Genomic DNA, 21,800 nt, shown 5'->3' with positions numbered 1-21,800 from the left:
TGCTGTCATTCTTCACTGTCAGATGGGGCAGAAATGTCCTGAATCTCCTGAAAGTCTTTCAGAGGAAAGTTGTCAGACACACTTTTTTTTTCTCTGCTGTCAGGTTCTTATCAGTCTCTCTGTTTCTCTCCTGTCATCAAGAAGCAGCTATTGAAATTACAAAATCAAGAAAATTAAAAAAAAGGTATTGAAACAAAGAGAATGATTGAAATGGTATAAGACACGGAGAGAGAAGGGAAAAGCAGAGGGAGTGACAGTGACAGTCTTCCATGTCAGGTCAGCTAGCCTCCAGTGCCGGCTTTAATATGGATAATATGTGAGGCAGTCACCTGAGTGCGAGATGTGGCAGCTGCCTCAGCCACCAGCAAGGAAATTGCCCATCAATTCACAGCCCGAGGCCTTCTGCGTGATACACACCACTAATCTACACAGCATACCCAAAGGCCTGCTCATACTAACTATGAAAACAACCATTAATCATATCAAAGGAATCTGAACCTATGGATGCACATATAAAAAAGTAGATACAGGGAAAAAAAAGTGAAGTGAGGTCAAACAAAATGCCATAACTTAGAGTTCTTTGAAAAAGTAAGGAGACTCTGTAAACCTCTATTTTGTGAATACTTTTGGGAAACCAGGCTTTGAAGTGTCACCCAGGAAAGGAACAAATGTGACTCTAGGATGCGTGTTTGTGTACGAGTGCATATAAATGTGTTTTTGTGTACATTTCCTTTTAGATGTCTTTTATCGTGCATATGCAGCCTTGACAGGAGGAGAGGACTTTGTTGTCAGCAGGTTGTGAAGATTGAGCAACTCAACTGTATTAACCACAAAACTATAGGTATATTTTCTTCCCTCTAGTTTCAGATAAATCAAAAGAAAATTCCTCTTAACTGTACTACTATTTATCCCTCTAGATAGTTTGGAGTGAGTTGGCAAGTTATGGAGCTATCAGCTGTGAAGATGTCTGGCTTCTCATGAAAATAATGGCACTCGTGGTGCTCAAAATGCCAAAAAAAAGAATGGGAAAAACTGAAAAAGCTCAAGACACTCCACAGACATTGTTGTGAGCAGTTTCATGTGGGAACTATTTCTTTCTACCAAACAACACCCACTAACCATATCGCCACACAGTGGGAAGTATGAATCTACTCTTGGACGAGAGGCTTGTGCTCATGACAGCAAGCGATGTAAATATTGTCTTCTGGCTAGGCTGAGCTGTAAAGTTAGCTAGTTTAGTTAGCTTAGTGAGTTCGAGATGAGTAGACATCTCCTCGGCTGATGTCTCGAATACAGAGGGGAAGAGTGGAAAAATGTTTATTTTTGATGATGAGATGGAAATGTTACTTCAGCCGACGGAGCTAGTGGCGGACAGATGTTTCAGCGCTGTGACTCTTAGTGTCCTGTGTCTTCTATCCCCTCACCCTCCCACTCAACCCATTCCTCCCATTCCACACCATCCGTCTGGGCTGTGTGTGGGCCAGGCGCTCAATAAGCGGATCATTTCAGGTCGGGGCCCTCGTGTGAAATCAGATGTTTAACTGGCCGGCTGAAGTGGGACGGGAGCATCTTAACCAGCACCTTGCCAAAGGTCTCATGTTCATTCAGCCACTGGGGCTGCTGCTGAGTACGCCTGCCACCTGCCAATAGGCATTAGGGAGGATTTAGTAATTAAGTGATAGGCTGAGGACTAAATTGGGTGTTTGTGGGCTGGCGAGCCACCCCAAGGTCCCTACAGCCATGCAGATAGGGGATTCTAATTGCCAGGAATATTGATCAGCCTAGCGAGGGGGGTGCGCTGGGAATTCACTAGCCATCGATTAGCTGTTACTCCACCTCCCTCGTCAATGGAAGAGGGAGGTTAGCATTGGAAAGGCTTTGGGCTTTTCCCACAGTATCCTTCCACACCACCAGCTTCTGATACGCACATGCACAGAGTCCGTGACACAGCATGTTGTGATAAAAACATTCTCAAAAACTTCCCCATACGCCATCCTCCATATCCATAAACCAGCTCCCATAGGTAGTCCGGGAGTGAAAGCGGAAGCAGAGGAAGGACTTTCAAGAGGCCTCGCTTGCTGTTTTTATGTACTAATAAAGTGCCACCCTCAACCTAGCCCTGTCCTCCTCCTGCTTCTCTACTCTTTCCGTCTCCATACCACTTGCCTTCCCGAGTTTGTAAGGGCTCTGACCCGTGGCCGTGGTCCTAGTTAATATTGGAGGGGAGAGAGGGGACCGAGCTTGCCCTTTGATATTTAATTAGTTGCTTCACCTGGCAGTAAATAGGGCCTGGTCAGCGCGCACACACACACACACACACCTATGTTTCTAGTTCTATCACTTATGCTCCAGTGACACATCACCGACACAAAAAAACCTGCTGTGCAAAACAATGCGGTGCAGGCAGAATGACTAAATATCCTCTCATTAAATGTTAAAGCTTGCCTGATCAGATTGAATCTGTCGCACATGCGAACCATGCCGTCTATTGATTTAGTTCCTTGCGTGACATACTTACACTTTAGTTTTTTTTGACTAGGCTGAATAGAGAAGCAGTCAATTAGAAGAGGGGTTAGGAAATGGTTGATAATACATTTAATGTTAAGCTGGCAAAAGACAAAAGTTTTTTTCTTTAACTCATTCTGTAGAAAATTCTGATTGCACAATGTTGTGGGTGTAGCAACATAACGCAATTGTCCTATAGATTGATTTCCTAAACGTCATTCCGAGTCCGTCTGTCATGCAACCAAAACAGGGAAAGGCTTTGATATCCATGGTCACTATCCCCAGGTAACAGTGGAACACTTCGAATAGTTGTGTAAACTGTACACTACAAAAGAAAAAAGAATCCCGCTGATGAAGGAGGCAAAGAAGACAAGATCAGTATCAAAACCTGCCTGTTATATTGGTGCGAAAGATCGTGGTGTCTTGGTAAAATTTTGAGTCTTAAAGTTGTTTTTTTGCTTTGGACCTTAGCCAGGCTGCTCATGGGAGCCATGTTGATAGCCCAGTCTTTGTGATAGCGGCGCCAACAGTAAAAACACAGGGAAACGCTTTGAGAGGGGATTTTTAAAGAGCTGGTTTTTTTTTCAGCTGCAATAATGAACTGTTTTATTTTTGTGATTGCGGATTCTGAACTCAAATGGAGTTTCAGTGAAAAGCAGTTGAGGGAAACTTGGAGAAGAAATTGCTATAAGAAGTATCAGAGCTGGAGGGAAGACTGGAGGAACATAGGGAGAAATGTCAACGACAATAAGCTCTGAGCTTGCAAATCAGTGAAGGATATAACATCCATGTGATCGAGTTTCAGTTCATTTTCAGTTAGACCAAACAGCCGCATTTTACTTAGGTAACAGGAATCATGTCGTCAAACATGTTGTATATCGCTACTATCTAGATTAGCATCTTGCTTGAAGGACACTTGTGAAGGTGACATGTGGAAACAAACCCGCAGGCTTCATGTCATTTGGATCAACAGAACATGGATTTCTAATTTTTTTATTGACATCTAGTTGGCTCAGTTCAGTTTCTCTCAGCCGTCTCAGCTGTTTTTTAATTTTCCTGCTGGAATGAATTGCAGCAGTAGTGAGAAGGTTTGCTGCACAGCAGTCTCTAACCTGAGTCATTTAGAACCTATTACAAAACATCAATATATTGATTGAAGCGAGTGTCTCAGTATACTGCTCTGTAAACACACAGTTCGTTCCGTTGTGCTTGCATCTTATCAGGATTTAAATCTGTTCATCTTCAGTTCACTTAGTGGCAGCACTGTTGGCTTTTGTGCGACAGATTTCACTCACTCACTCTGTTCTGGTTTTTTCTCAGCAGCATTATGAAAACGATCAACTAGAATGTAGAAGGTCTGAGTCTTACATCAGTGGCACGGTTTGGTTCCAATCCTGCCGCATGTCATTCCCTCTTTCTTTCTCTTGCCTTCTCTCTCTGCCCTTTATGTCTCTCTACAGCTTTACTGTAAAAACAGCAGAAAGAAATTATTCTTTAAAAAAATAGTACACTTTTGTTTTATTGTATTTGACTCGCATGTATTAAAGGTTCTGCATGAAAAGGACGGGCATGTTTGATTGTCTGTTGGCTCCCAGCCATCCTCTGAATGTAAATGCTCATGGCTCTTTAAGCCGCTTTGAATGAGAACTTTTTCCATGAATGGCAAACGGTGCAGCCTGTGGCCTGTGTGCCAACTGTAAGAGAAAGCTGAAGGCTGCCTTGTGTACCATAACACAAGCCAGGCAGCAGGAGCAACAGGTCAGAAAGAGTTTCAGTTAGAGGCAGACGGAGGAACTTCAGACGAGTTTTGACTCCACTCACACACAGGTCAAAAGATAGTTAGGGAAAAAGAAACTTTATTCAACTTTGTTGTTTTACTGGAATTATCAAACTTCATGTCGTATCAAAAAAATGTTTGTGTTGAGCAGCAGAATTTAAATGGGTTGAATTAATCAGAAATGATTTGAGTGGCTCCCCGGCTTCTTTTGTTTTGGATTTTAGGTTTGGTATTGACCTGTTGAATTTTCTTTTTCATCTTAATTGGCACAAACCTACCAGCTGCATGTGTTAAGTGTCTGATTTCACTGTGGATACTTATTTTATTTTATTTCATATTATTTTGTCTAGTTTTGAATTATATTGCAGAGTTGTCCTATGTATATTTATAATGAGCATGTACCTACACAAATACACCAACAAATACCAAGTGAGAATATAAGGAAATGTAGATCAACCTGTTAACCTCAAATCAAATCATATATTAAGAAAAATAAATGAATGGTAAATGAGATAAATTACAATACTGTATGTCTGATCCATTGATAATGTAAGTCGCCTATGCACACACTCATATACCTGTAAATATTTGTATTACTTAAGGACATGATTACACTTTTCTGTGTATGTGTTGACATCAGTGACATCCAGCAGCAGCAGAACGTAAAGGTGAGCATCACAATTTGAACCCACGCTCCCATGTGCGGTTTCCAAGGTCATTTTGTCTTCTCTGACAGGGGTATGGTTCCCCCCTATCCTCGCCTTCTGATTGAAGCCTAGCTCCAACGTTCATACACCACTCAGTCACCCTCCAGCCATGCTCACAAATTGAATTAGTTTCAGCCTGAATTTGTGTTTCAAAACTAGTAATTATTTTTTAACCCCAGAGGAAGCCGAGAGAAATGAGTCAGATCTTCACAAGTCATGAAATTTGACGATATATGATTTTACAGCAACCAAAGGGACACAAGCCTGAAGCACAGCAATTTACCAACCATTCATCTGTTAGCAAATTAAATCACACCACATTTGACATCTTTTAGAAAGTTAGATAAATCTGATGAAAAAGTTTCTCTCTCAATTACCATCTGAAATTAATCTCCTTAATCCCAATTTGATCTCTTTCATGCATATAAGGGGTATCTTTCATCTACCCACCTACGTGCTTGAAATCTCCACCACCGAGTTAAGATGGAACGTGACTGTCAAACTTAGTCCGACGTGAAACTCCAACACCCATGCAGCTCCATGAGATGAGGGAGCTGATTGGGGGGAGATGAGGACAGAGGTGCGTAACTGACAGCCGCCTATTATCTCTCTCTGTAGCTGATGGAGGACTGTAAGTCATGTGTGATGGAGCTGCAGAGCACCACCCAGAGCCCGGGTTGGTTCGGCTGCAGCAGTGCAGAGCTGAGCTGGAAAACAGAGAGTGACAAAAATACGGCTTATTTCCACTGCTGGTTTGTTTATTTATTTCCCTTTCTATTTTGAATCTTTTATATCCAACGATAGAATCTGAAAAGCGAAACCATGCTTTAGAAAACTACAAAACATTCTGCGTTAAGAAAGAAAAAAATGCAAGCTGATTTCATATGAGGGGTCGCAAGCCAGAGGGGCTCGGAAAGTTTGTTACATATCGCACGTTTAAGGTGAAAATGTCTTGATACTGTGTTTTGTGAGATACGTTTTTTATGATATGTAGGTGCACAGGCTCTAGTGTACGGTTTAAGAGAGGCCTGACCTTCACCTTGACTGGACTCTACTTGTGGTAAATTCAACTGATTTGGTATGATTTGAAAGGGCACACACCTGTCTGTATAAGGTCTCACAGCTGAGAATGCATATCAGAGCAAAACCCAAGCCATGAGGCAAAAGGAACTGCCTGCAGAGCTCAGAGACAGGACTGTGTCGAGGCACAGACCTTTGGAAGGCTACAAAAAAAATGTTTGCTGCATTTAAGGTCCCCAAGAGCCAACCTTAGACGGGGCGAAGGTTCACTTCCCAACAGGACAATGACCCTAAGCGCACAGCCGAGACAACACAGGAGTGGCTCAGGGAAAACTCTGCGAATGTCCTTGAGTGGCCCAGCCAGAGCCCTGACATGAACCCGATCGAACATCTCTGGAGACGCCTGAAAATGGCCGTCCACCAATGGCCCCCGTCCAACCCGACAGAGCTTGAGAGGATCTGCAGAGAAGAATGGCAGAAAATGGCAGAATGGTCCGTCAAAAAGAGAATTTTCCGCATTGTCATTATGGTGTATGGAGTGTAGATTGATGAGAATTTTTTCGAGGATTTTAACTTGAAGCTGTTAACAAATAGAAGGAAAATACTAACTGACTTAGTCGGAAAATATGCAAGTTTTAACATATAGGGTGCAAAGGGTCACTGAAAGTTGAAATAGTATGATGATGGTGTAAATCCTAACCTGTACACCGAACACCTATAGGGAAAATTTAACCTGCATGTTAGACCTACACCACCAAAAACACCATAAAAACAACAAGAACAAGAGCAAACTCTGAAGCCCAAGATGAGAAAGACTTGTGTTTCATGGACTTGCACAATTCATGCAAAGATTCACTGAAGCTGCTGTCGTTACCCCTGATGTCTAGATGCTCAACAAAGCTTATATTTAGTTCAAATACAGTAAAATGGATTAATGCTAAGAAAAGCGATGTACATTTGTGGATTTAGCTGCTGTTATGAAGTGTGTTTGACTGTATGCAGCAGAGAGGTATCGTGGGTGGCATATCTTTTTGGTGTTTTTTTCCATGGAGGGAGGACTATGCACCAAATTAAAGAGATGCTCAGACTACAGCAGACACTCGCATGTCGAGCTGCAGATTGAGAATATGCACTTTCTGTCAACCAAACCTGCTTCTGACGTCTGAGCAGCCAATATGACAGTTGACTCTGGCCAGGCCCAGCTTTACATCAGCTCTCCCCTCTTTAAGCAGCACTTTAACCTGCCAATGCCCTACAAGCCCTGAGCATCACTGGGGTGGGAGTGCTCTGTAATAAGAAGGAAAATGACTCTCATCTCGTTTCTCAACAGTGAGTGTAGTAGCTCCTTCACGGAGCATTGTGGTCATTAGCTTGGACCATGCAGCCTTTTCTCAAGAAGAGTCGTAACTCCCAGAGGTCACAATGTTCACTAATTGTAGACCGCAGACGGGATCAGATTCTGTTGTCAAGAAAGGGGGAGACCTGTAGCTTTGCACTTTCTCAGTACTCCTAAAGCAGTTTAGATAATGAGGTCTTTTTCCGGACTCAATTACTGATATTACAAACTGGATTTTTTTTTATTTTTCTTTTAGCCACTCACACACCTCAGTACTGCAGATCTCATGTATTAGTATTTAATTAGTTATATATTTGTTTTGGCCTGGAGCTCGTAGGTGTTTATATTGTCATGACGTGGGCAATATTGCATACACGTGTATTTCTTTGTGTGTATGTGCGTGTGCATGCTCTGACTCCTGAGCCAAGAGCACATCTCTGGCTCATCTAGAAGGCCTGGCGTCAGCCTCCGTAAGTGCTGTCAATGTCACATGGTAACAGCAGCACTGCAGCCTCTTAATTGGTTTAGGAAAAGCATCCTTGTCATTTTGCGGTCAGTAAACTCCGCCAGAGAAAATGAAGTCCAAGCTGCTGCCACCTCCTCGGCCCCCACACAGCCTGCCTAACAAAAAAAATAATGATTATGTGCCGTGTATATTTGTGCGTCCGCTGTCTGTTTTCACTTTTTGCTTTTAGAAATAATTGCTGTTGCTTGTGTGGCTGCATCAGAGGAAGGGCATTAATGACTCTCACTGGCCGCGAGGAAACGCCGCGCTGCAGAGGGCGGAAGGAGAGCAACTAATTTTCTAGAACTAAATGTGTGTGTGTGTGTGCATTTGTGCCTGAATGTGTTTGTGTTTGGTCATTTATTTTTAGAAGTTTTTCCTCACTTTGTCGTGTGGTACATATTGTATGCAGCCTATAATAAAGACTCTGGCAGTGTGCACAGAGATGTGTGTGTCACAGGTCCATTTGTGTGTGCGCGTGTGTGTGTGCATGGCTGTCCTTTTGCACAGATTAACTGGTGAATGCTGCAAGAGGATGATCAGACCGGGAGCACACCAGGGTTGCTCTGCGATCACACAGGGATTATGGGGGATATGGAGCTGTAGTGCATTCCAGGGCCGCCTCCAGTTAGGCTCATCTCCGCCACGCTCCCCTCACACACACCACTTTAATTGCCTTTGCTTCTTTCATTACTTTTATTGCCTCTCCTCTGCATTGCGTGCTCCCTGGGCTTGTGGAAAGGTCATTGTGATGGCGGCGGTGTGCTCATAGCCTTCGTCTCCCTGACTAGCAGGAAATGGCTGTGGGGCTGAAGCTGGGGAAAAGGAGTGACACAACAAGGTAGCTGCTGACAGGCTGTGCACAGATCACAACTAATTCTTTTTTTTTTTATTTTTTTTTTTTTTTAAGTAAATCAGTGAAGCGAGTCTATACTAAAATTATCTTCCTGACTGCCACCAAGTGTTTCACAGAAATAGGCAGGATTTCATACGGTGGTTGAAATATAGATGGATACTTACCCCGACTAGCTGCAAAGTGTGATATTGAGTAGAAAAATTAAAGAAAGGATTTGAACACAGATTCATTACCTGACCAAAGAAGGATCTGGCAGGCAGAAGTAAAGGCTTGACTCCAAACCAGGCGTTTCAGGCAGTGTAGGAGCAGTGTTTTCTGTGGGAGAGAGTCTCCCTTTGGCGTGGTCTTGTTCACTTTGCAGACCTTGTACATGCACAGAAATGCTACATAACCCATTAAAGCAAAGCCAATGACCCAAAAAGCATAATATGAGCTCTTTAATACAGGTAACAACAGTATATATAAGGTAGTCCAGGTCAAGGCTAAATACATACACTGTTCATATGCTTCATCAGTCTAACATTGTAATTAGTCTTATAGATGTTCCCTTGCTCCTTCATGCCCTTGTGTTGCCTCCTTGTTAGCTTTACACCCCAACATAACAGAAATATAGAAAACTGTTCTATATATAGAACAGTTTAAATGAAGCATTTCCAGTAAATATGGAATTCTTAATGTTTCAGTGCCTCTGTCTCACTCTTCTTCCCTCTCTGTCCCAGTCCAAGGTAGAGATGTTGTGTTTGGTCAGACGACATTCATGTTCACAAGATGTTTTCCCCCGTCAGCCAGTTCATTCTGGAACGTAAGTAAGGCCTTAATATACACCACATTACTGCCGAGGTCTCTGTGCACTTGTGCAATAATTGGTTTCTATCCCAACAATAGCTAATGCACATTTTATCAAAACCCTACATTGCTGCAGGCAAGTAAATGAAAAACTGTCCGTGAAAATCAAAAAAGCAAAGCACGGAGATCATCCGTCTTTGCTCAGAAAGAGAAAGTTGACAGAAGAGAGTTATATTGACGTGCTTATTCTCGTATGTAACTGTAAAATACAGAGCACTCCATGTGTGTGTGTGTGTGTGTGTGTGTGTGTGTGTGTGTGCAGGATACACCTGCAGGAGGTTGTGGAAGCTTGGCAAATTGAGGTCAGGAGATTTTTAAGATGAGGTTGACGAGAAGAGGCTTGAAAAGAAGAAGACTCGGGTGTACACAGAGAGAATCAAGTCAATCTACAAATATTGTACAATGTCACGACTGTGACCTATATAACAATGGTATTTTAAAAAATGAACCTTTTCTTTAAAAAAATGTACTGTATTTTTTCAAGATATATCTTGATTGTGATTTTTGGAAGAGTGACAGCATGGACTGGCCATGTAAGCTGTTCACAATTCACAGATTTAACAACTTGAGAACATGTTTACTGCAACATGCTTTGGTTGAAATGATCAGCCTGCTGCAGGACACAGAGGTGTACATCACAATTGTCAGATATCCTGAGTGTGGTCAGTGGCACAGCAGACCTGAACCAGAAGAGGTCATTGAAAACAACACTTTTCAGCTCGACGTTAAAACTGTTGGAATGCAAAGATACAGAATATATCACAGTGAGTAGAGTGTGTGATGTGTTTGTGTAGCAGCACAAATCAGACTTTGCTCATGGGGCATGAATCAAGACAAGAAACATTGTTCATCACCATGTACAAATATATATTTTTTTCAACTTAAAGTTTCTTGACCTGTTGCTTTCTGATGAACACACAGTGATGTCACATGTGTCTTGTCAGACTTCTGAAGCCAGTTTGAAAGCTTGACGTAACATTCTTGCTAGAGACTTCATCAAAAGAAAATTAGTTTAACAGACACAATCAAAGGATGCAGAGGAATGGAACAAAACTGCCATTAAGGCTTTATCTGAGTTCACCAGTGAGACATTACAGACTCTGACCTGAGACAGGCTTTGGCTCTGATCATCCCACTCTGTTAGACTATCACAGTCCAGGCAAAGGACTCCAGTTTTCTTCCAAAAGAGGCTGTAAAATCTATACAAACCCCTCTCTGTGACTACATGTTCTCTGCTTTGGCTCCGGCCGACTCCAGAGACAGTGTCAGTGACAAAGCAGCAAGCTTTCAGACAGAGCGCCAGTGTTTCTGGAGTGGCTCATCTGAAACACGGGTCAATACAAACACTCACCAGCACATCACAGACAGTATCACTGAAAAGCAAAGCTGCTGCATCGCTCCCAGGATTTTATTGGCTGTCATGTTGATTTTGCTTGTTCTGGGATTAGCATAGGGCTCAGCATGATTTTGTGACTAATGGTCTGTGTTTTCTGGCTGTGAAATCAGCAGCCTGAGAGCCCTGAGCAGGCTGCACATCAGGGTTTGAAGTCCACCACCCCCCTGGGTTGTGCCTCTGGGTCCTGCTGCTAATGCAGCCCCAGCACATTTCTCTCTCTCTCCTTTACATACAGCCATGTTTAGCACTCCTGTCCTTCTGCACCCAGGATGACCTCCACTGTAATCTGCTCCGCTCTGGCCAGCTGGGGCATCCCCACCTGTGTAGCCCAGCCTCGACTGATGGCTAAAGCTTGTTCACACCAAAGACACATTTGTGCTATTAGCTGGGAAATGTTGAGGTTGAAGCAGAGGGAGTCTGTGATCACAAAGAGGTGGTGCGACAGAGGAAGAGGTCTCCGTTTGAGCCTCCGGAGTTGGCAAACTTTTCACCCAGATGACCCAAGGACGTCCTCTCCTCCGGTCAGACAAACAGATAAGTGTTCGCTCTCAGTGTTCACCTGTGAGACCACAAGTAAATATTTCATCCAGAGCATCCTCACGGAAACTTCTGACGTTGTCTAAATAAAATATGAAGAAAGAGTTATTTGTCGATGGAATGGTGCCCCCAACATCGAAGCCATCTCATTTTTTCTCTGCCCTCAGAGTGAGCCAGATTTGTGTTACCTGGTATTTGTCTGCAACAGATTCCCGCCTGATATCCTCCCAGATTTAAAGGAGGGAAATTGGGGCTGATTGAGGGGATAAGTTTTGGTGGTGGAAGGACAGAGGCAGAGCGAGAGCCGGGTGAAAAAGATGCGAACCCAATCTGCCATGTGTTGACTGTACTGATTAGAGGCTTGTGCTAAGAAGAGCCTCTCTATCCCCTTATTCCCTCTGTTTACTTTGCGCCTCAGCAGCCTTCTCAACACAGGCAACGCTGCAACCGTCATGCTCCTCCTCACCCTTCTCATCTCTGCCGTATCACCTGCATCACTGGGAGGCTCTTTTCGTATGCCAAACTACTCCAATTAGAAAAGATGACAGCTTAACTAGGGATAGAAAGGGGTTTGGTCCGGTTTGTTAATCCATTAGAGAAAGCGGTGTAAGCGGTGTGATTGCTAATAAGAGGAGATTTGTGACATGCCTGAATATTTGCTCCATTTACGGCGCTCTGACAGCTCTTCTCGTGTGTGTATTTGTGGAGACCAGTGGGGAGCTGATGCAGACTCAGCCCATTAAGGGCCGCAGGGTGACTGGAGCAAAGTCCAGCTAATGTTTTGGGACATTCAAAAAGCCTGCAGGGAGCCATGAGTACAGAGGTGGGCTGAAAGCAAACCAGATCCAGGGAATAATAATAAATAGATAAATAAGTGGATGAAATGGCATGAGAGAGGCTAGGGAAATAGCACATCTATTCTCACGCAGCACGTTTGTTTATTTATGCCGTCTGACGGGCCCGGTCTGGATGGCGCGTGGGGGCTGGGGGAGTACAAGCGCAGGCTTTCCCCTCTCAGAGTTCGGCTCCCCAGCTTTCATTAAGTGTCATTACCAGTACTTTCAGAAAAGCTGGCCAGGCTGAGACCCGACTTCCCCTCTACAGATAGTTGCCCATGCATATGGATGGATTTCTGATCCCTCTCATCCACCACTGAGGAGGGGGAATTAGGCCAGCGAGAAGGAGAGCAGAGGGCTTAAAGGGTGCGTCCATATCTGACTTTAATGGCAAAGATGGAGCTATTACTTGAGTTGAGGGACAGTGTTCATGCCTGGTTTGTTGCTGTGTATATGCCAGTCCGCTTAACAACGTTGTGAGTGTTTCACTTGAGATTTTCTTTTTCGTGACCTCTTGGGTCACGCGCACCCATATCTGTACTATCAATTACGTTCTACACTAACGTGGAGAGTTGTGTTTTCATTTTGGGCCAGTTGTGCAACGTACCCACAATGCCATTTTAGAATGTGCATTTCTTAGCAGCATGGTATTCATTAGCAATTTGCTCTTCCAGTTCACTCACTTTGAGAACGTCCCCTGATTGATGTGTGGGGGGGGGCTTGTTCTGTTTATTTGTATATCAAGGAATGAAATATTCATATTGTACGCTTTCTCGAGCAGAAGTTATCTAGATTCAGTGTAAATGGTACTTGGGATTAGATTTTCACAGCAGATTGCTGTTATTAAGGGGAAAAAGCCGACTCCTTTGAGCAGTCATCTTCCTGGGAGGCAATCTATTTCTCTTTCACGCAGCCAGAGTGCTGGACCAGGCTCTTAATGCACTGAAGCAAAAGTGCTTCGGTCCGCAACCTTTCACGCCTTCAGCTCTCCTTTATGTGATTGAATAGTTAATAACTATGAGTCGCCTTTGAAAGCTCTGTGCCGTTGGTCCTTCTGAGGCACTTCTCTTCTTTTTGTCTGTTCGGCTGCTGTACCTGCCCATTGCTCAGTCTGCCTGAACGTCTGCTTGCCCCAGATGCCAAGACGTCCGATAGCCTACCTCTCCTCCACCAGCCCCTCTCACTTTTATCTTTGTCTCTTGCCCGACTTGCCGCTTTTTTGCATCCAGCTGTCTGGCTGTCTTAGTCTGTACATCAGAAATTTGAGGGCTAGGGATCAGTGTTTTCATCTGTTTTCCTCATTCTCTTCCAACAGACTCACAAAAACAGACACACACACACACGCTCACACAGCTCATTAGCCCATCCCACGCTCACAGCTCTGGCAGAATGTGACCCTGCCTAATTGTGTACCATGCTCATTTGTTCTCCCTGCATGATGTGACGATTGCTTATTTATTCTCCTCAGGGCTCCCATCTCACATTAAAATGATTGACTCATTTCATTCACTGCACATTGTCAAGCTTTATTTGATAAGCTCATTTCCCTTGGCATTCAAATCCTTGCTTTTTCCCGTGCTTAAAAGTTATAATGTTACCGGGGCACGTTATTATTCATACTTGGTATTGTTTCTTCAGCTAATTATCTGTGTTAGAAAATAATTTTGCACGTGTGATTCTATTTATTCCGGTGGAACCGAGCGGCACAAAAGGGCAGACATTAACGATGCAGTCGGAATAGCTGAGGAGCCAATTGTGTACACAAAGCTGGCAGACGCGGTCAACAAGAAGCTTAAGAGGGATTGGGACACCGTGGATGCTCGGCCAGAATAAGCAGAGCAAATTTGCATTCCGTTGCAATTTACATCCGGTTAGAGAGCCGTTTTACAACTAACAAAGCCATCAACCTTTTTTTGTCCAATCATGTAATGAGGGATTGTTTTGACACAGAAAAGAACATAACAAGCGATTGCTGATTGGGGGTTCGGGCAGCCTTGTTACAGGAGGATTTTAGCTCTTGTGATTTTGCCAGCTGACAGTCGATGTTTTCTGCCTGCAGCTACTGTATATCGACCGGGCCTCAGTGACACAGCAGCTGCTGGTAACCTGCTCAGCGCACTGGTAGGTCAATTCAGACTCAGACTTGTGAAGGTGACGGGCACAGAAAGATGTGATGGACAGAGGTCACTAACCTAATACATATGAGGCATCATTAGGGCCAGTTTGAATCTCTACCGACCAAAATGCACCCGAGTAACAAAAAGTTTACAGCTGGAGACAAACTGTAAACAATGTGCAGCAAGTCAAGACAGAAGTGTTACTTATTCTCAAATAAAAATGATTTAACACATTAAAGCTCTTGGTTCTTTTGATCAAACACAACACAAAATGTCATTTATATGAAAAAAAGTATGTATTCCTGGAGGTTAGAACATTGTTGGACACATTTAGGGTAATGTTAGAACACCGCTCAACAAAACATCCACAAAGATCAGGCCATTTTTTTATGCAGAAATGTTGTATGTCTTTAAGAGGGATTCTTATTACAAAGAGTATTGCACTTTAAAAACATAAAAAACAGTGAGAAACTACTACAATGGCACTCTGTAGTGCACATACCTCTGCTTAACGCCCAACAGTCCCTTTTAATTCAATCAAGCCTAATCCAATATCAATAAAACATGTATGATCCATTTGTATGTGGATCCACATCAAATTGTACTCTCATAGAAAATAGCTGCCTCATACACCTGATTTTCATCAAGATCAAGATCCCTGAGAATTATTCCCTGAGAAATGTACGAAAATGTGTGAGAAGTGACAGAAAAATCCTCGATCCGTTCCTTCATCCAGATTCGCAACAAAAGTTAAGACCCATGGGTGAAAACATAACCGCCTTGACGGAGGAAATTAAAGCACCGTAGGCTGAGACATCCTGACTTTAGTTGAGCTCCAAAAACTAACAACGCTTTTATGAGACACCTGATGACATTATCAAAGTTATTCTGTCTCTGCTCCCTCCAGAGAATTCAAACAATACACAACCTCTCATTTCTTTAAAAAAAAACAAAAAAAAAAACAATTAAGTGCTTTGTAACTAGCTTTAGCAGCATCGGTGCTCTTTGATCATCCACTTATTGCATGTGTTGTCTGAATGAAGTCTCTTGTGCTTTCAGCTCGGCTCTGACTGCGAGGGGAATTTTGATTATTCAAGTAGAGAGCCCACAGAAGAGGAGAAGAATCTCCACTTCCAACCTCCCCGAGCCTGCATATTCCCAGCAGCCACGTGTGCAGACTAGAGTTGGGAGAGTTTCTGCACCTTAGCAGACATTGGACATCACGGAGTCCACGCTTTCCGATCCCAGAGACATTTAACTATACATTTCTATGAATGATGAGATCTTAAAACAAATGAAATCTCAAAAACAAGTTGTCATGAATGATTTTAAAGCGTTGATTTTGTGTCACAACATGAGTTAAAGATGTATTTTGTATAATCTTATTCAAGTCTCAACAGTTTTCCTGTCACAGTTTTGCTATTTCATGTCTGCTGAGTTTCGTGAGAATATTAAGTTGATGCGTTTGTGTTATAGATATATTTAGACTGTAATTATACTTTCAGAATGTGAACAGTAAAGCTTAAAAAAAAACAAGTATTGAACCAGTCGTTTAAGCAGTATAGTTAATTCCAGACCTAATCTAGGTAGGTGGAAATCATTTAATTTTGCACACTGATACTCTGTTATTTTCTGTTCAAATAACCCGAATCACATCAGTGTTTTTCATTTCATTAGTTGATTCAACGATGCGCTAAAAGGCAGATCCATCTATTTTTCATGACCAAGTTTCTGTACGTTGATTTGTTCAAAAGAGAAAGTAGAGCGCTTGATGTGTTTTGAGTCACATGCAGTAACTACTCCTAGAGCCACAGACCCCACAAGCCAATGTAGCCAAAAAAACTTAATGAATATGGGCAGATAGAAAAGAAATTGCAGCCAAATAAAAGAATAATAAAGGCATCTAAACCCTAACAAGTCTGCCTTTGTTCTTCCACTCCACCCACCACAAGTTGGCTGTGTGAAAGCAGGCATTGTTGCAGCTTTGAGGGCAGCTCTGAGAGTTCCATGCCCATCGGCCTTCAATCACAAGGGATGTCTGAGTTTGACAGTATAAAGTCTTTCTTCTAGAACAAAATAAGACCCCTAAGCAATAGTGGATGAGCTGTTAGTAACCATACGGTCCACAGGGAGGTAGACCAAGCATGGTAGTACAGGATACACAAAGTGTTGGTTAGGGATAAGACAATGGACCAGTAGAAACATAACTGCATGCTGCAACACTCTTAAATTTCTTACAGTTGCTAACAGAAGTAAATGGTGTCTGTTTGTTCAGTAGAATTCCACTTGACTTTGTGCAAACCGAAAGCAAAGTTCACAAAAAACATGGAGGCCATTTTAATTCCCTCCATCAACAAGCGTTTTCTTCCTCAGTGTTATCGCAGATTTATCCAAACCGTGTCTAAAGCATTTGTTCTCCTGCAGGAGTCGTTGTACATGACTCTCCTGCTGCAACAGAACTTTAAGCAGTGATTCTTTTTCCTGTCCCTCCGTGCATGTGCTTGGGTCCATCTCTTGTATCATGTGACTTTTTCAGAGGGGCTTCGGCGAAGAAGACACTGTGAGCTTTGTTCCAGTCACTGAGTCGCGGTAGGTAAGTTATTCGCTCACTGGCAGCATGTAAGGATTAATTCCAGCCTAACAGGAAGAGGACACCATTGGTTTCTGCCTTGGCCAGATCAATAAGCAACATTCTTTCCAGCGTAGCAGTCAATACGCCACACTTAAGGTGTCTGAAGAAACCAAAGAACACCAATAATTGTTATTAATGCCTTGGATATCCCCAAGCATTGCATTAAGAGGCAGTCATTATCTAAGAGACGTTCAGCCGTCACATGCTGTACACACATAAAGGTTGCCTGTGAATACTAGAATAATATATATTTTTTTATAAATCACCATATCGCTGTTTAAATCTGTGGTGTTGACATTTGAAGGCATTTTTAGCCACGCTAATCAGTGATTTCAGTGTTCTAGCACTGTTGGACTGAAAAATTGTCGATACCATGAAACTTTATCCAGACACCAGTGATCCCCAGAGGATGAACCCTTATGACTTTGGTGATCTCCCGACATTTACTCTAACGCCACCATGAGGTCAACATTAATGTGTGTTTTTACTGAAATGTATCATCTGGAGGTGTGACAACATTGCGATGTTCACAATAATAACTATGATTTAAAAAAATGAGATTGATACCCTGTGAATAACATCTGTGTTGATCTCATCTGAAAAATCAGTTCATGTTCGGTCTCGAGCATCTTCTGTCAGTGTACCTGAGATAGTAACTGTTCTTTTTTTCCACCTCCCTGCTTTCGTATTTTGTGGTAATTTATTTGCCAAAAAGAGGCAAAACACACAATCGACAAAATTAAAGATAGATTTGATTTTTTGATATCACTATAGATATCCCAATAATATTGTTATTGTGAATTTGTTTGACGAAGACAATTGTGCATGCAAAATCTGATATTGTGACAGCCCTCATGTCAGCACCTATTGAATTAATTCAAGTCACCCAAAGGATGACTTGTAAAAACGTAATGAGTCTATAATTGAAGGTGTGGTGTGAGGAATTAAAAGAAGAATTAGGGGGATATTTTGACAAAAATGAAATATGATATTCACACTTAGATGAAACAGATGGCGGACATGTTAAACTTGCTCACCATCAGCGTGTTAGCCTCGTTATTGTTGTAAGCATGTCAGCATACTGATATTAGCGATATGGTACAAAGGTGGTGGCATGTATACATTTTCACACAGAAAGAAAAGAAGGGTATCCCATATTGTCAAATTAATACACTTTGTTGCTTAAAGTGGCAACAGACCACTTTTCTTCCCCTCGCGTTTATGCTTTGTCAAAGACAGCAGGATCGTATCCGTTTTCCTCAGAGTCGCAGATAACAACAACAATACAGGACAAAGCATGAGTTTATTCAATCCATAACAGAAATGGATCACAAGTTCAACTTTGTTTTCTCAGGTTGTTGCCCAGAGGCCGACAAAATATGAAGTGAGAGTGAGGTTTGCAGGGAACCGATGTAAACGCTGCTGGCCTTCAGGAAAGACGGTCAGTGTTTCTTCAGTTTAAAAGCAGCTCGAATAATCTCCTTTCACGTGTCCTCAACACCAATATGCGGAATGTTGCAGGGACGCGACACACAAACAGGCTTGTGTGCACGTATTGGCGCCGGCTATTACACGTTATATGCAAAGCCAGTCTATCAGTGCGGGCGGTTATAACGTGAAGGACAGCTAACAACAAGCATACATTGCCTCCTGCTTCCATCATAAACCACATGTGGGTTCAGAGCTGGTGAAGGTAAGGGACTACAGAAGATGGGGTGAATGTTTGTGGGTGGGGGGGGGGGGGGGTAACATTCAAAATTCAATCAAGTGAAGGCCACCTCCAGCAGGGTAGCAGGGAGAGGAGGGATGGTGGGGGGAGATGAGGGGAAACTCAGCTGAAGTTTCCACTGGGCCTGCTGTGCTCCTAATGCAGCCTTGGATGTAATTGGGTCCCAGAAGGCTGTTCATTATCGGGGGTGAGCAAGGCAACAAAACAGAAAAAGGGGGTGGGAAGAGAAAGAAAATGTCTCATTCTTTGCTCAGTGCCTCCGTCCCGGCACCATTATGGGACAAGAGTTAATTAAAAGAGCAGTTGATGCCTCTGTTTTTCTCATCAATCTCACTTCTGCTCTTATTAAGTTTGTAATGACAGCGGAGCTTGTCCCTGTCTGCCACCAGACACACAACGAGCGGGGGGGGGAGGAATGAGAGGAGTGAGAGGGCCGGGCAGGGCGCTTAAAGTGAGGGACGGCTCATCTTAAATCTCACTGTGGTCAACAGCTAACATTCACCGTAATCCCTCCATCAAATCTCAGGGTGACGACACGTGGAGCCGCACTTGTATGAAAAGGCAGCTTCTTTATTTTGGGTGTGGCTGCAGAGCCCATTTAAGAGGCGTGGCTTTGCACCCTAATCCTGCGGCTCCTATCTCATCCGCCTTGGAGGCCATTTTAATTCCCTCCATCATTACAGGGACCTTCCCTGGAAAGCTTTGGTAAAGGTGACTGCTGACACTGTCATTCACAAGGACTATTTCAAAATGTCAGCCCATAGCTGAGATTTGTCTCATTAAAGTTGGTGGAGTCCATTATATCCATCCCCTCCTCCGCCTGCCACACTCAATCAAGGCGACTTGGGAGAATGGAGGAGGTCGAGGGAACGCTCATAACCATGCTTATTTGCATAAGGGTTACAGTGAGGCAGACTATCGCTGACCAACAAGAAAGAAGTGCTGCAGAGGGATTCGGCGAAGAGAAAAACACTGCTAGTTGTTGCATGCTACATGTGAAGAAATCACAGGCAGGCCGGCGCCTTTTTTTGTCTTTCTCCCTCCAAATTGATGCCAGCTAGTATGAGTGGTTTCAGCTAAGAGACATCAAGAAATGTCAGCCTAACCGTGATGAAGAGAGAGAAACACCACCCAGGCTTTGTGACCTGAAGATTTACATACAGCTTCAGTGAAGCCAAACATGAAGATCCACCCACATACAAGCCTGGCTCCTCTTCATCTAAAGCATATCAACATCTTTACAGCTGAGGGGTTTCAAAGCCCGCAGATCACTCATGGAGATGTGTGACATCTGTGGGTGCGAGCGCCAGAGTGAGGGAGGGACGGACCCGGGCTTTTTGTTTCTCTCTGATCAGTTCCGCTCGCCTCGGCTCACAATTGTAAAGCTGACACTGAAAACAACCGTTGTGGGGATTTCATTATGGCTATTTCACTTGCGTAGGTCGCATGGCGTCGCTGTGTGTTGGGTTGCTTCATATTTAGATTTAGATTTTACTGTCACCGAGACCCACGACCTCACCGGCCCCAAGTTAGTAATTTAAAGTCTGTCCTGGTTTTTGGTGAGTTTTGCAGAGCCCAAACAAGAACTTGATCAACAGAAAATTAATCTGCACCTTTTTTTAACATATATAACTAACTGTTTCAGGCCAGGGGAACGTTACCTGTTTCCAGCCACTAAACTGGGAGAATGTGCTGCTTTTTTTTTTTATCATAAAAAACAAAACTTAATATCCTCGCTATTGAGTTTTTGGTGAGACGGATATAGCAACTGAAATTTGAGCTGAAACCGTTATTCAATTGATCAGTCAAAAGAAAATTACTTGGCAACAATTTTTGACAGTTCAGAAGTTGTTCTGTCATCATCATATCTGATGGAGAACACAGCATCATTTTGGTTTGGGTTGTTGAACAGAACAAGTTATTGAGTTGTAACCGTGGGCTGTTTTGCGATTGGCAATGATTAATCGAGAAAATGATCATTAAACACAAAACTGAAACAATAAGGCAGTCAAAAAAATAATTAATCAGCAGCTATTCTGGTAATTGTGTGAGTAACAGGGGCAGCGGTAGCTCAGGAAGTAAAGAGGGTCGTCTGGTAAATGGAAGGTTGCCGGTTCGAATCCCAGTTCACCCTAGCTGCATGCCAAAGTGTTCTTGGGCAAGATACTGAACCCCAAACTGCTCCTGATGTGCTGGTTGGCACCTTGCATGGCAGCCAAGGTCTGCTAAAGATGCCCTACATGTATATTTCTAAAAGTAAAATTGTGTTTTAAGTCCTTGTTTAGTTTGTTTCTACTTCTGAATTTTGATAATTTGTCATCGGAAACGGGATATCTTTGTGTTTTGAGCTTTTGGCCAAACAAAATAAGTAAGTTTAAGACATTACCCGGATCTTTCTTGTGACTGGATTCAGGCCTGTCGCAATATCAGATCATCACTACAAGATTATCTGGGCCAAACTAATACACGATGGAGATAGTATCATGACATCTCGAGATAATAACAAAAAAAATATCAAGTGCGTTTAGTTTCATCTTAGGCAAATGTATTACTATAAAATATGAGTTTTATATATGAGTCAAAGAGTCTGTAACCATAGGGCCAACAGGAGAACTGATGAACAAAAGATCCACAAAGCCAAACATCTGTGGTAGATAACTTACAAGATATTATCATATGTGTATTCTTAACACAAAATCAATGTTTCATTTTTTTTATTATCATAGTTATCAATATCAGGTTGGCAATTTATAAACCAAACAAATAATCAATAATGAAAATGAGCGTTCGCTGCTCTATGGAATGGAATGGAGCATTCACTAGTTTCTGAAATGTTACGGATAAAGAACAATTAATCCAGAAGCAATCTGCAGATGAACGGATACTGAAAATCATCTTTACTCACGTTTTGAGTCTCTTATTAAATGTCTGGCTGCAGAAAACGATTAAACTGTCGACGTACTGTGTGTGTACAGCTGAGAGCTTGTGGATTCACCCCGTT

General features: G+C 42.8%; 1 protein-coding gene across 2 annotated transcripts in view; it reads left to right on the top strand.

The window, feature by feature from the left end:
* LOC115580187 (uncharacterized) overlaps positions 1-16,351 on the top strand; it is a 141,178-nt gene extending 124,827 nt beyond the window's left edge. The window contains exons 9-10 of one of the 2 annotated variants that reach the window (XM_030414212.1): positions 14,381-14,442; positions 15,498-16,351. In XM_030414212.1, the coding sequence (XP_030270072.1) occupies positions 14,381-14,442; positions 15,498-15,620 (185 nt within the window). In that variant the 3' untranslated portion in view covers positions 15,621-16,351. The remainder of the gene's footprint in view (positions 1-14,380; positions 14,443-15,497) is intronic. The other variant, XR_003983823.1, reaches the window with a different exon arrangement.
* Positions 16,352-21,800: the final 5,449 nt, after the last annotated feature.

This window comes from Sparus aurata, chromosome 4, assembly GCF_900880675.1.
Source record: "Sparus aurata chromosome 4, fSpaAur1.1, whole genome shotgun sequence".
Classification (NCBI taxonomy): domain Eukaryota; kingdom Metazoa; phylum Chordata; class Actinopteri; order Spariformes; family Sparidae; genus Sparus; species Sparus aurata.
Note: the sequence above shows the minus strand (reverse complement) of the source record. Positions and strands in the feature narration are given on the sequence as shown.